Genomic DNA, 14,390 nt, shown 5'->3' with positions numbered 1-14,390 from the left:
GGCTGAGGGGGCCCGGGAGCACGGTCCCCGGAGCGCGTGCGTGCGCGGGGAGGAGGGCGGGGGCGGGCCCGCGTCGGCCGGCCATCCCCGCGGGAGGGGGAGGGGAGGGGCGGCGCACGTCGCGTCGCGCACCGCCCGCCGCCGTCTTCTCCAGCCGTCACTCGTGGAGCCCGCACCGCCTTGGCGCGCACGACCCTTACATAAGCGTCCCCCGCGGCGGCGCTGGCGCACGCCCACCTGCTCCGACCCGCCGCGAGTAGAGGAAGGTGCGTAGCGCCGCCGGCACTCACCTCCTCGCCTCCGCCGCAAGTCGTCGCCACCGTCTCTACCGCCGCTACCTCCACTGACAGGGAACAGCTGCGGTCTCCGCGCAACCGAACTTGCTGCAGTCTTGGCCCCGCCTTACAGACTTATTATTGGCTCAGGTAGCCCATCCCCTCCTGTTATTGGGCAGTGACTCCCGTCACTCACTGCTCCCCCGCTCAGGGCTCCTCCCTACCCCCCGCCTACCCCTCTCGTTTAAGCCTTGGCGCCCCACGTCAGCCCCGCCCCTCGCGTCGCCGGCGGGTCCCTGGATTGGTGAGAAGGCTGGGAGAGCCCGCCCCTGGCGCAACACCGCCTACTCCCTTGTCTTTAGAGCCCCACGTGGGCCGTACCGCCGGGGCCTCCACCCGCAATAGGCGGAAGTAACTGGGCTCCGACGGGCTGTGATTGGCTGTCGGCGGGGGTGGGGACGTGCGATTCATTCACCCGAGTAGCACGTGTCTCCCAAAACCGCAAGCATAACAGATCGCACGGGGACTCAGAGACCCGGGCTGGACGCAAATGCACGGAGCCGACGGGGAAGAGGGCAGAGGAAAAGCGTTTGCGAAGGGCAGGAGGAAGGAGATGGCGGTTATACCACACGGGTGTGCGTGATTGTGTCCCTTAGCTGTGGGGGTGGTGGTGATGGGCAGGAGTCTGTCTCTGTGTGACCTTGGACAAGCAACCTCATCGCTGAGCCTCAGTTTCTTAATCTGCAAATTGAGGCCCCTCGGGACCTAGAAGGTTTAGAAGGCTTGATTAAACAGAAAGCTTCATAAGCTGGGCTCTCTGCCAACCAGGGGATATGGGAGTGACCAAAACCAAGCAAAATCTCTGCTTTACAGTGAGAGAAAAGACAGACAATAAACAAAACATAGGGTACATCAGATGGTAATGAGTGCATGGAGGAAAAATAACCTGCTTCCAGACAGTGAGGAGGATCAAGGACTATGAGAACATCTTGTTAACTAGAAATTGCTTATTGAGGGGCGCCTGGGTGATTCAGTCGTTAAGCGTGTGCCTTTGGCTCAGGTCAGGATCCCAGGGTCCTGGGATTGAAACCCCGCATCGAGCTCACTGCTCCGCAGGAAGCCAGGTTCTCCCTCTCCCACTACCCCCCTGCTTGTGTTCCCTCTCTCGCTGTGTCTCTCTGTCAAATATATAAAATCTTAAAAAAAAAAAAAAAGAAAGAAAGAAATTGCTTATTGTGCATGGAGAGATATTACAACTCCATTCTCTGTTGTGTCTGTTACATTCTCTGTCTCTTGTTTTCTCTCCAACTTTTTGTCCTTCCTTCCACCTATCTGGCTGAACTTCACCGTGATAGGTCAGTCCAACACAGTTATTTTAGTAGCAGAACGAGGATTAAAATCCCAATTCTGCAGACCCACATAGTCATTCGATTAACAATTCATTTGATTGTGCCCTACTATGAGCCTAGTGCTATGCCAGGACACAGTGGTGAAAAGACATACCCTGGGCGCCTGGGTGGCTCAGTTGGTTAAGCGACTGCCTTCGGCTCAGGTCATGATCCCAGAGTCCTGGGATCAAGTCCCACATCGGGCTTCCAGCTCAGCGGGGAGCCTGCTTCTCCCTCAGACCCTCTCCCCTCTCATGCTGTTTCTCTCTCTCTCTTTCTCTCAAATAAATAAATAAATAAAATCTTTAAAAAAAAAAAAAGACATACCCTGTGGCATCACATCATAGAGCTCACATTCTTTTTTTTTTTAAGATATTATTTATTTGACAGAAAGAGAGATAGCGAGAGCAGGAAAACAAGCAGGGGGAGTGGGAGAAGGAGAAGCAGGCCTCCCACGGAGCAGGGAGCCCGATGCTGGGCTCCATCCCAGGACCCTGGGATCATGACCCGAGCCGAAGGCAGATGCTTAACGGCTGAGCCACCCAGGTGCCCCTAGAGCTCACATTCTATTAGATGTCTAGGTTCTAGGACTCTTTCTACGTCAGAACTTTATTTATGCCAGAAAGAATTAAAGCTGTGTGACCTTGGCCAGGGCCCCTCCCTCTCTGGATTGAATTTCCTCTTAAAAGCAGTTGGACTTGGGGCTCCTGGGTGGCTCAGTCGGTTAAGTGTCTGCCTTTGGCTCAGGTCAGGATCCTACAGTCCTGGGATCGAGCCCCGCATCGGGCTCCCTGCTCAGTGGGGAGCCTGCTTCTCCCTCTCCCTTTGCCTGCAGCTTCCCCTGCTTGTGCTCTCTCTCTCTCTGTCAAACAAACAAACAAATAAATAAATAAGCGGTTGGACTTGATGGACACAGAGTCCCTATTACACTGTTGTCCCTATTACTTCTCTAGCATGCCTACCTTGTGATTTCAACATTTCCTGCCTGTATCTTATATCCCTTGCTGTGTATGTGTAAAATGTGGGCCCCGGTGTCCCTCAGGAAAGGCAAGGCCCTGCTCTAGGTCTGGCCATGCTGTAGGCGCTGTGACAGGTCAGCAGTCCTGGCTGGTTGCCTGTGAACCTGTGGGTCTGGAGCAAAGAGTGGGTGGCTCCAGCCAGGTTCAGGTGATTCCCGTGTCAACACCACCATGTAGAGGTCTGAACAAAGAAACTATTGAGAACTAGAAACTGTGAACAAAAAAAAGTATGGATTTTGAACAGTTAGCTCAGGTACATAAATTACCTAGTTCAAGTTAGATTAGGAAACAAGACACCTCTCCATCGGGGCTCTGTCCTACCCCTAGGCTGAATTCCCCATGAGGACAAAGTTAAAAGTGGTATTCCATCCCAGATAGAGAAAACCGCCCAGACAAAACCTGGGTGGAGAGCCTAATGTGACTTAGAGAAAGCATATCTCTGTGTGGGCTTCCGTACCACTCTGATGGAATCTCCTTGGGACAGGGTGTTTGCTAGATTCCTGAGCGCTACTCCATGGCTCTCACGCATATTGATCACCAACTCAGAGGTCTTAGAATGACCAACAGAATACTACTTGGGTCCGTATCTGGGCAATGAGATCTCTGCATTGTATTGCTAGTTTAAGAAGCTCTCCAAATGGTTTTATTGTGGGTCAGTGTTGAGACCCACTAAGAGACCAAGAGAAGTTACTCTCTTGGCTTCCTGATAATAAGAGCCCCCCCCCGTCCCGGGCTCTTTAAAAACAAAACAGATGGGGCACCTGGGCAGCTCAGTTGGTTAAGCATCCAATTCTTGATTTTGGTTCAGGTCACCCTCTCAGGGTGGTGATTGTCCCTCTCCTTCTGCACCCCCCCCCCAGGCACATGCGCTCTCTCTCATCAATCGATCAACCAATAAAATCTTTAGAAAAACAAATAAAAACAAATTGCTTCTTAGTATCAATCACTTTCTGGAAAGTTCTTGGTTTGTGTTTGTCTTCTGTACTCCCATCCCTTTTCTCACATTTGAATGTTACCACTACAAGAGTTGAGTGCACACAGTAGATGCTTAATAAATAGTCAGCAAATGAAGGAATGGGAGTCATCAGCCCACACTTAATGGCTAAAACCCTGGGAGGGAATAGGACTGCCCCTGAGGCCGAGTGGAGTCCACCAATAGAGAGGGGAGTTCAGAGGGCACCACATTTAAGGGGAAGGGGAGAATTAAAGAGGGGGAGGGCACGGCCTGGTGGGAGGAGCAGATTCTGAGGAGGGAGGCATCTACAGTGCCCCAGACCAGGAAGGAGGGAGGGGTGGCATGAGAGACAATGAGGTAAAAGGAGCTACTTGCCCCACACCCAAGCTGCTCCTAGACCAGAGGGGGAGATATACCTCAAAGCGTATGATTTCAAAACAGTGTGGTGCTGTGCTAGAGATAATGGCCAGAGTGCTATGGGAGTCCAAAGAGGGGGTCTCTTACCCCATGAGAGGGGTGTGGAGGGCTTCCTGGAGGGGGCAATGCCTATGTTAAGTTGATAGATATATAGATGATAGATAGATAGATAGATAGATAGATAGATAGATAGATAGATAGATTGACTGATAGGCAGGCAGAGATAAGTTGAGAGCTTATCAGGTAAATTTATTGGTAAAAGGAATCCCATACAAGGCCTAACCAAAGGCAGGGAGGCATGATAGGTTGGAGGCATAGAGGGGATCAGCGGGGACAGCCCCCCAGCAAGTTCAGGAAGCACTGCCTGAGAGGGAGCTGTGGGGAGGCCCGAGAGCAGTTAGGACTGAGGAGGATAAGCAGAAGTACCCAGGTGGATCCCTTAAACTATAACAGCCACCATGAACCCACCTCTCTCTGTTGACAGCTCAGAAGCCTCGCTTTGCCCTGAGGACCTCACAAGGACAATCTAGATGCCCCAGATCCCCTGTCCTGGGAGACAAAAGAAAGTCACTTTTTAAAAACAATTAACCAAATTCTGGCAGCTGGAACCTCAGATAGTTTGGGTGCTGGTGAGACCTCAGGGTTAAGTCCTTCATGATGGAAAGAGGAGGCAAGAAGAATGGACAAAACCTGTCCTTTTTACGGGCTGGAGTTGTGTCTTCTATTCTTCGAAGCAGCCCAGAACCCCTGGGGTGTGTGATGGGGGTGGAGGTGGTTCAAGATCTGTTCTCCTCCCAGCAGGTCCTCAAGGGTCCAGGCTGCACCACCTATATATAAACTCCGTTAACCCATGCTGTACCGTGTGACAATGAGGAAAAGATGCTCCTCTGGCAGCATCCTGGTGCTGAGGCCCTTCTTAGGGCAGTAGAGTCATGCCGGCATGTGACTGAGCTGGCAAAGCATGGGCTGCATTGCAGTCCCAGCTCGCCTAGAGTGTTTGTGCAGTGTGGAAACTGAACAGCTGTATGAACCTGTCCTGTACCCTTGCCAGGGCCACCCAAATACTGTTTTGGGGTTGGGGGAACCTAAATCCCAATGCCTCCCCTACTACGGTCTCCAGGCTTATTAGTTAATGCCATAAACCTCCTACCCCCAGGGACCCACCCTATTTTTTTGGCCTCCTCCCACTCTGGTTGTTCAGTCTGCAGGTCCTATGGAGCCCATGACATCATGGGATCTCTCCAAAATGGTCAGACTTTCCACTTGCAAAGGTGGGCCTTGGTCTAGCAAATCCCAGCCCCCCAGCACTTCAGGCCCATACCAAGGCTGCTCACAGGTTGCTCAAAGGCTGAGGCAGATGAGGGTAAAATCCTCCCCCTCCCCACCCTGAGCCACAGCTCCTCGGGTTCTCACACTGAGGCTCAGAGAAAGGAAATGACTTCCCTCTGGATCACACAGCTAGTCAGAGGCAGAGCCAGGACTGGACCTCCAGTCCCCTGATCCCCAGGCTGTGGTCTTTTTGCTCCAACAGTTGCCTTGGGGGAAAAGAGAAGGCAAGAATGTGCAGAATTCAGATTTCAAAGGCAGGGCTTTGATTTGAAATCTGAGTCCTAAAATCACAGTCCTCAGAGGCAGAAGGGCCTTGAGCAATTATGTTTCCAAGATTTCCCACAAGATGTAGATCACCTGGGGCATGATTGTATAGACAGCTTCTCAGGCCCCTATCGGGACCTGTCCATGCAGGGGGCTTGTGACCGGGACCAGCAACTGGTGTTTTTTAACAAGGAAAGTTTGGGACACTCCAGCTAGACCCACTCATTTTTTTTTTTAAGATTTTATTTATTTATTTATTTGCCAGACACAGAGAGAGAGAGTGCACAGCAGGGGAGGCAGCAGGAAGAGAAGCAGGCTCTTGGCCCAGCAAGGAGCCCGATGTGGAACTCAATCCCAGAACTCTGGGATCATGACCTGAGCTGAAGGCAGACGCTTAACTGACTGAGCCACCCGGGCATCCCTAGACCCACTCATTTTACAGATGAGGAAATAGGCTCACACAGGAGAAGGGACAGGCTCACCATCAATAGTCATCAGGTCCTGCATATTAGAAAAACTGCAAGAGCACCTATATTATGAGCTCCAGGACCCTACACGAATTGATCCCAATTGCTTGTATGTAACGTAGAAATAATCCTCCCCTGCTTCCTTGGGACTCCATATAGGAAGCCCTAAGCACAACACCTGGCAGAGAATGGGTGCTCAGAACATGGGAGCTTTCATAATCAATAGCATTATTATAATTTATCATTCCCTTTGTTTGATTTCTCCAAGTGATAATGTGGCCAAAGTCTGGCATTGAACCTGATAGCCTGGCATTCTAGCCTCCTGTGGAGAAATGACAACCACAACCATGAACACATCTGCTACCATTATTCCGAAGTAGAACTAGTTCCCCCCAAATGTACTGTATTATAAGAGTTGCTCAGAAGGGCGCCTGGGTGGCTCAGTTGGTTAAGCGACTGCCTTCGGCTCAGGTCATGATCCCGGAGTCCTGGGATCGAGTCCCGCATCGGGCTCCCGGCTCAGCGGGGAGCCTGCTTCTCCCTCTGACCCTATCCCCTCTCATGCTGTTTCTCTCTCTCTCTCTCTCTCAAATAAATAAAATCTTTAAAAAAAAAAAAAAAGAGTTGCTCAGGCAAAGAGATGAATTATCAGTTGAAACATACACAGACAATTTTAAATTAAATATGTATGTCTGCACAGCCCCTCGCCATACTTCTGGCGGGCAACATATTTTTAAGGAAAATTCTAGGGGCATTAACCATTTGGTTCATAGTTCTGTCTGATCATCCTGTAGGATGTGTGAAGACCCAGGCCCCACCCACAAAGGGTGGTCACACATTTGCTAAAGCCTCTGTTTGTTGGCCTGATGCTGCAGTCATGAATTTAAGACCCACTACTCACTGTGTGTTCTTGGCAAGTTGCTTCACCTCTCTGGGCTTCTGTTATTTCATCTGAAAAATGGGGCTAATTTCCAGAGTAGTGTGAGGATGAAATGCAAGCACAGAGGTAAGGCTCCTGGAACAGAGGCCACACTCCATCTCCATCTCCAGGCCTCCCTAGAAATTGGGCTCCATCTGCCTTTCCAGATTCTTCTCCCACCCAGGGGTAACCCTGTGTGTTCCCAGGCTCTGGTCACCTGTAGGATCTCACCCCCATCTCGACTGCACCAATCCTTCCTTCTCTAGAGGCTGAGCTCCAACACCACCTCCTCCTGGCAGCCTGCCCAGATTCTCCCTACCCCCAAACCAAATGTGGTATCCCATTCTCTTTCCTCCACTCTCAGCACTTGGTGTCTGTTTTAAGGTGCCTTCCTTTATGTATATGAGAATCCCTCCTTTTCTGGGGGCAGAGATCCTACCCTGTTCCCCTTGGCCTTACTCCTAGGTATCATCAAAAAAAAAAAAAGTCTTGCCCAAAGTGTGTAGATGTAGATTAATTTCATTGGCTCGCTAATAAGAATATCTGGGTGACCTGCCCCCATTTGCAGCCTTTCTGTATATCTAAGTCGCAGAAACCACTTTAGGAAAGAGATACCATGTGTTTCATTAATTTCACGGCACACCATTTCCCCCCCATTTTAACCTCTCTGAAATGGACTGTATCTTCCAATGAATGGGCAATGAATACTTTTTTAAAAAAATATTTTATTTATTTATTTGAGAGAGAGAGAGAGAGCACAAGTTGGTGGGGGGGGGAGTGACCTGAGCCTAAGGCAGACACGTAACTGACTGAGCCACCCAGGCACCCCGAATATTCTTTTTTTTTTTTTAAGATTTTTATTTATTTTATTTGACAGGGAGAAGCAGCAGAGGGAGAGGGAGAAGCAGGCTCCCCCCTGAGCAGGGAGCCCGATGCGGGACTCGATCCCAGGACCCTGGGACTATGACCTGGGCCGAAGGCAGACACTTAACCAACTGAGCCACCCAGGCGCCCCTCAAGTATTCTTTGTTAATGATGTGTGAATTAATGCTAGCTTTCCATCAACACCACCTTAGGTTTGATGAAATAAGGTATTTTCCCCACGTTGTAGCTGAGAAATTATAGGCACACGAGGGTCAGCCACTCATTCAAAGCACAGAGCTCTCACGTAGAAGCGCCAGGCTCTAAACTCGGGCAGCATGATGGTTTAAATACAAATCTGGGGCATCTGGGTGGCTCAGTTGTTTAAGCGTCCAACTCTTGATTTCGGCTTGGATTGTGATCTCAGGGTCTTGGGACGGAGTCCTCTGTGCTCAATGGGGAGTCTGCTTGGGGATTTCTCTCCCTCTGCCCCTCCCCCTGCTCATGCTTGCTTGGGCATGTGCATGCAAACACACACACACACACACTCTCTCTCAAGTAAATAAATAAATATTTTTAAAATAATAAATAAGAAATTTTAAAAAATAACAAGGTGGGGGGCGCCTGGGTGGCTCAGATGGTTAAGCATCTGCCTTCGGCTCAGGTCATGATCCCAGGGTCCTGGGATCGAGTCCCGCATCGGGCTCCCTGCTCCTTGGGAGCCTGCTTCTCCCTCTGCCTCTCTCTCTCTCTCTCTGTCTCTCATGAATAAATAAATAAAATCTTTAGAAAAAAAAAATAATAACAAGGGGTGCCTGGGTGGCTCAGTCAGTTAAGCGTCTGCCTTCAGCTCAGGTCATGATCCCAGGGTCCTGGGATGGAGCCCCACATCGGACCCCCTGCTTAGTGGGGAGTCTGCTTCACCCTCTCCTTCTGCACCGCCTCCTGCTTGTTCTCTCTCTCAAATAAATAAATAAAATCTTAAAAATAATAATAATAATAAAATCCTGGTCTGTGGGTAAGCACCTCCATGATGACCCCCAATGATCCCACCTCCTGGTGTTCAAGCCCTGTGGGGATCTCTCCCTGGAGTGGGGACTAGACCTGGTGACTCCCCTAGAAGGAACAGAAAACGGCAAAAGCAATGGGAGGTCACTTCTGAGACTGAGTTCCCTGAAGACTCTGGCTTCTGCCTGCCCACCATCTCTTGCCCTCTCACTTGCTGGCTCCAACTGAAGCCAGCCGCCATGATGTGAGCTGCCCTTGGGAGAGGCCCATGTGGCAACAGCCAACAACCAACAAGAAACTGAGGCTCTCCACCTGCAAGGAACTGAGTCCTACCAACAGCCATCCGAGTGACCTTAGAAGCAGATTCCCCCCACCTGAAGCTTGCGATGGCTGCAGGCCCCTGATTGGAGCCTGTGAGGGACTTTGAACCAGAGGCCCCGCTCGGCCAGGCCTGGATTCCTGCCCCACGGAAACTGTGAGGTGGTACATGAATGTTGCCTTAAGCCACTAAGTTTTGGGGTAATTTTTTTAGCCAGCAATAGACAATGAATAGTCTCCAATATTTAAGACAGAGTATTTACTACGTTGTGTTCTGGGAACACAGAGATGAAAAGCCTTCAAGAGACACCTAGTGTCGGGGGGCGGAGGGGAGGCATACATGTGTGACTGTGATGAAGGGTAATTGGGAGGCAGGCAGGCAGGGACTGGAAGGCAGGCAGGCAGGGACAAGCCCCCCACCCCCCAACCTCCACCCTAAGAGGAAACCACCCTTAAAAGGATTTTACACTGCCCTGGAAGGAGCCCTCCACCCTTTCCCATATGATAGATAGGTGACAAAAACCTGATTGGATGACAGGCGCAGGGAGGGTTCATCCGATGAAAATAGCCCGCCAACAAGCCCGTAAAAACTCCTAGACTTAGAAACTCCGGGGGCAACCCCTTCGGGTCCCTTCCCTCCTTAGGAGCTTTGTACTATCACTTTTGCTATCACTCAATAAACCTTGCTTTGCTGCCCACCACTCTGTCTGGTCTACCTCTTCATTCTTCGAAGTGGCGTGACCAAGAACCGCGGGCACCAACGGAGAAAAAAAACATCCAGCAACAATTGCTGTGTTTAAACTGTGTTTATGGGGGTGGGACTGGAGGGGAGCTGCCTCCCTCACCCGTGCAGAGGGGACTTCAGGGGAGGTTATCACCGAGCACAGCAGCTTCTGGAGAAGGCAAGAGCTTCCCAGCTGACCAAGGCAAGGAGGCCGCAGGGAGGGAAGGAAGAGAACACACATCTCCTTGTCCTCCGTGGATCTGGGAAGTTGTAAGATTACACACTTGGCGGGAGGGAATCGGGCAGCTATATGCTTGACACAAGAGTCAGTGATTCACCCCAGCACGTCCCAGAAGTCTGAGTCAGCAAACTCTTCCCGGACCAGGTTTCAGTGAGAGTGTGGGTTTGAGCCCACTGTGCGGGGGCGAAGGTGCTGACGCCCTCAGGCCCTGCTGCCTTTCAACCAGGACCAGGGTTGGCCTGTGGGTTGGACAGTAGAGGTGTGGTCAGGGTTGGAGTGAAGAGGCCTGCCTGCAGGTCACAGTCCAACTTTGGGACAGGCTGGGGCAGAGGATCAGGCCCTTCTTCTCCATGCTCCTCTTCACACCGGCCCTGCCTTAACTTCTCTGGCTGCGAGATGAGCCTGGAGGATATGACAAGACCCTTCACCCAGGGAAGCCCTAGCAACCCCGAGAGAGAGAGAGAAGAGAGCCAGGCCAGGCCTAGGGAGAGGTCAGGGATGAGCCGAGAGTTGCAGCCCGCATGTCCCTGACCCCAGACAGGGGTCACAGAGGAGGACGCCCGGCTCTGGGTCCTACCTCAGCCACCAGAGCAGGGGAGTACAGTGATCCGCAGCGTGGGTTCTGACCAAGGAGCGAGTCCCAGCTCCGCCACTTACTGGACATGCCCTCATGCCAAGTGCTTCATCTCTGAGCCTCTGTTTCCCCATCTAGAAAATGGGGATGACAATGCCCACCTCATAGGACTATCATGAGGTTGAAAGAGCTGCTGCTGACCGTCTTGCTCTTCCACATTCATGATTTCATTGGATTTTCACAGCGACCCGTTTTGCGGCTGACAAGACTGAGCAAGAAGGGGAAGGGATTCGTCTCAGCTAATGAATAATGTCCAGTTGCAGTAGAATATCCAGAAACGTAAAATTTAGCCATGTAGCCATTTTTATGTGTAATTCAGTAGCGTTAACATATATTCACGGTGTTGTTCAACCAATCTCCGGAACGTTGTCACCTTGCAGGACTGAAGTGCTATGGCCGTTCCTCCCCAGCCCCTCAACCACCGCGCTACCTTCTGTCTCTGTGAGTCTGACTATTCTAGGCTGCAGCCGTCCTGTTTCTTTCTTTCTTTTTTAATTTAACAAAGTTTTCTTTTTCAGGATGTACCGTTGGTGGGATCTGTGAGCGCATCCTCACCAGCAGCGGGGGCATCTCCACCCTTAGTGTTACTGGTGTAAATGACTCGAGCTCTGGGCTTCGAAACTAGTTTAACAAGTCCTTTACTAAGGAGATCCTGAAGGGCTGCCCTGGCCAGGGGACCTCAAATCTTCTCTCAGAGACAACAGCTGGGGTTCTACGCTTAGAGAACTTTTTTTTTTTTTTAGATTTCATTTATTTATTTGACAGAGAGAGGGGGAACAAACAGGGGAAGCAGCAGGCAGAGGGAGAGGGAGAAGCAGGCTCCCCACTGAGCAGGGAGCCCGATGTGGGGCTCGATCCCAGGACCCCAGGATCACAGCCTGAGCCGAAGGCAGACGCTTAACGACTGAGCCACCCAGGCACCCCTACGCTTAGAGAACTTAAAGAGTTTGTCATACGTAGCTTTGTTGCACAAGACCAGGTCATTGAGCATGCCCCGAACCATGCCTTTGGACCGTTTCTTTTTGGCCTTGCCCCCAGATCTGCTCACTAGGTCTTTGTCTTTCTTGGCTGACTTTCCTGCATCCTTCTTCTTCTTGTCCTTGGGAGGCATCGTGAAGCTCGGAGATCAGCGGCCACACTTACAGCCTCACTAAGATGTCGGACAAAAAATGGAGCTGTCCTGTTTCTTAAAGGCCCATCTCTGTTTTGCTGTTGAGCCATCTGTTCTCGGTGTCAACAGAATGAATTTGGATATCCTGGGCTGCAGGAGTTCAGGGGAGGCCAAGAGCTTCAGGGGTAGAGAGATCAGGGAAGGCTGCCTGGAAGAGGAGAAGGAGCAGGAGGAAGAGACCTGTACCCCTTGCCCTAGAAGGTAGAGAGAGGCAGTGGTGACGCTGACTCAAGGATGCTTGTCCCCTGTGGCCTGCCCTTTGGTTTATGATGGCCACCTCAGCAGAACCAACCTTTGCCCCCAAGTAAGTTCCCATCACATGGGTGGAGACTCCAGGCCATCTCAGAAGTCACTGGCTTGCCGAGGACCTGTAGCAGTCCTGTGTTCGCAGCCTCGAGAACCATGGGGACAGGCCCACGCAGCCAGTCCCTGCGAGGACCACGGCCCACCTATGGCAAACTCCAGGAGCCCTGGGGGAAGCCTCTAGAGAGCCGACTGCGCCGGGCGCTGAGCCTCAGACAGGGGCATGAGGAGTCCAGGCCCTCAATCGGAGGCCCAGAAAGGCTGGACATGCCCGGTCAGGAGTGGCTGCCAGGGGGCCCGGAGGACACGGAGCAACTGATCCAAGCCCAGCAAGGAGACAGCCGGCGGTGGCTGAAGCAGTATCAACAGGTTTGGCTGAAGGTTGATGGTTGGACGGGGGAGGATGGGCACTCCACAGAGAGGGACCCATGGCTGCAAAGGTTCAGAGGTAGAAACATATGGGGCCAAGGACCAAGAAGACAGCAGAGCTGTCTGGAGACGGGTCTGGAAAGAGAGGTATCCAGGCACCATATTTGCAAGGGCCCGAAAGGCATTTGGGATTTACCCCACAGGCACTGGGGAGTCACGGAAAGCTTTAGAGCGGGCTGGTGATATGGCCAGAGCTGTTTTAAAATGATTCATCTGGCAATGTGTTGGATGGGCGGATTTCGCTGGAGGCGAGGAGATCAGCCAATAAAACTTCCCCGGCGTTACATCTTGTGTTCCTCTGCCCCAGGAAAGGGGGCATCCTGACCCCCTTGGTGGGAGCTGCTGGCTCCTGGCCAGGCCTCCTTATTCTAGGAGAAAAGGGGCTCCTGTCTCTGGGGTCTACCACCACCTCGTGGCTATGGCTGGAACAACACTGAAGCCCACCGCACAGTTGTGAGATCAGGACCCTGATCTCCCCCCTCCCCTGTCTTCCAGCAGGTGAGGAAAAGGTGGAAGAGCTTTGTCTCCAGCTTCCCTGGTGTGACCCTGAGCCGGCCGGCCTCCCCACAGCCCCCTCTGGGCACCACCAGCTAAGGATGTTGGAAGTGGTGTTGGCCCCTGCTGCACCCAGATGGACTGGCCATGCCTGCTGACCTACCTCTTCGCGGCCCCCTGGACACCCCTGCGTGGACTGCTCCTACATTCCTTACATGGTGCCCCGAGGCCTCTGCCACCAGCTCACCCGAGGGTCCTGTGATTGCCCCTCGGCCCTGGTCCTCCACTCCAGGGCTGGCTTGCCACAAAGACCCCAGAAGGGCTGAGAAGAAGGGGGCTCAGTTCTGTTTCCTGGTGGATTCTGCCCTCTGGGCATGGGGGCACCCCTGGACAGTGACATGTGTGAGGGCCTTAGAAACCTGCCTAGAAGTAAGGGTATTGAGAGCATGGGCCACACAAGACCAGTCATGGACTTCCAGGACAGAGCTCAGTGAAGCCAGACCGATGGCTGAGGGGCTCTCGCACATTGCCTGCCCACCACCCCCCTGCCATGCCCCACCTGCCAGCAGCTAGTGGTGGGCAAGGCTTGGGTCTCCCTCCCTGACAGCAAGCCCCCCAGGGGCAAGGACTGAGTCAGGGAGGTCGTCAGTACCAGAGCTCTGTGGCTGAAATGTATATGGTCACTTGTATCCTCACAGTGTCGCAGTGAAGGAAGCAGGGGAAGCCTTCCCTCCCTGTGTGACAGAGGTGGAAACTGAGGCCCAGAGCGAGGAAGGAATTACTGTCTTTGGGACCCCTGGCCCCACCCCCACCCAGCTCCCAACCTTCCGGCTGAACACAGGAATAAAGATTGCTGAGCTGAAGTAAACTATTTGCCTAGTGATTAACTTGCCTCGGGGGGGGGGGGGGGGGCGGGGAAGGCTTGGCTCAGAATTTGCCAGAATGGTGGAGCAGGGGCACCAGGGGCAGGTCCCCCATGGGTCCCCAGGAGGCGGTCTTTCCTGCCACTTCTCTTGACCTCACTCCCCAGAGGAATTGCCACCTCCCCCTGTGCTGACCTCCAGCCAGCTTTGGGGGACTTGCTTTACCCTTGTGCTCACTCTGAGGCAGGGCTCACTCTGAGGCCCAGAAAGAGCAAGGGGCTCGTCCAAGTCCACACAGAAGGGAGGGTCT

The 14,390-nt window shown here is 52.5% G+C and overlaps 2 protein-coding genes across 6 annotated transcripts in view; one reads left to right on the top strand and one right to left on the bottom strand.

Moving 5' to 3' along the window:
* The window catches only part of PC (pyruvate carboxylase), a 96,030-nt gene extending 95,601 nt beyond the window's left edge, over positions 1-429 (bottom strand). For 2 of the 4 annotated variants that reach the window (XM_081797707.1, XM_081797706.1), the window contains exon 1: positions 291-429. The gene's annotated coding sequence lies outside the window, so the exon portion shown is untranslated. Of the gene's footprint in view, positions 1-237; positions 258-290 lie in introns of those variants that run through there. The other 2 variants (XM_081797710.1, XM_081797708.1) reach the window with 2 other exon arrangements.
* A 9,989-nt stretch (positions 430-10,418) lies between these two features.
* On the top strand, positions 10,419-14,085 carry C11H11orf86 (chromosome 11 C11orf86 homolog). Of its 2 annotated transcripts, none has more exons than XM_031020395.2 (2): positions 10,419-12,662; positions 13,221-14,085. In XM_031020395.2, the coding sequence occupies exons 1-2, from the start codon at positions 12,393-12,395 to the stop codon at positions 13,314-13,316; spliced, it is 366 nt and encodes a 121-aa protein (XP_030876255.2). In that variant the 5' UTR covers positions 10,419-12,392; the 3' UTR covers positions 13,317-14,085. The 2 variants fall into 2 exon arrangements, with proteins under 2 accessions (XP_030876255.2, XP_081653829.1); XM_081797703.1 differs by having other exon boundaries at positions 13,218-14,085.
* Positions 14,086-14,390: the final 305 nt, after the last annotated feature.

This window comes from Leptonychotes weddellii, chromosome 11, assembly GCF_054177405.1.
Source record: "Leptonychotes weddellii isolate Sample4059 chromosome 11, ASM5417740v2, whole genome shotgun sequence".
Taxonomy (NCBI): Eukaryota; Metazoa; Chordata; class Mammalia; order Carnivora; family Phocidae; genus Leptonychotes; species Leptonychotes weddellii.
The sequence above is the reverse complement of the archived record's forward strand: the minus strand, read 5'-3'. Positions and strand labels throughout refer to the sequence as shown.

What these genes read in the sequence shown, in the direction of transcription:
- C11H11orf86 (XM_081797703.1), top strand. Translation starts at nt 12,393, where the DNA reads ATGGGGACAGGCCCACGCAGCCAGTCCCTGCGAGGACCACGGCCCACC. An exon ending in GGCTGAAGCAGTATCAACAG is followed by an intron (nt 12,663 to 13,217) that starts GTTTGGCTGAAG and finishes CCTGTCTTCCAG; the next exon opens with CAGGTGAGGAAAAGGTGGAA.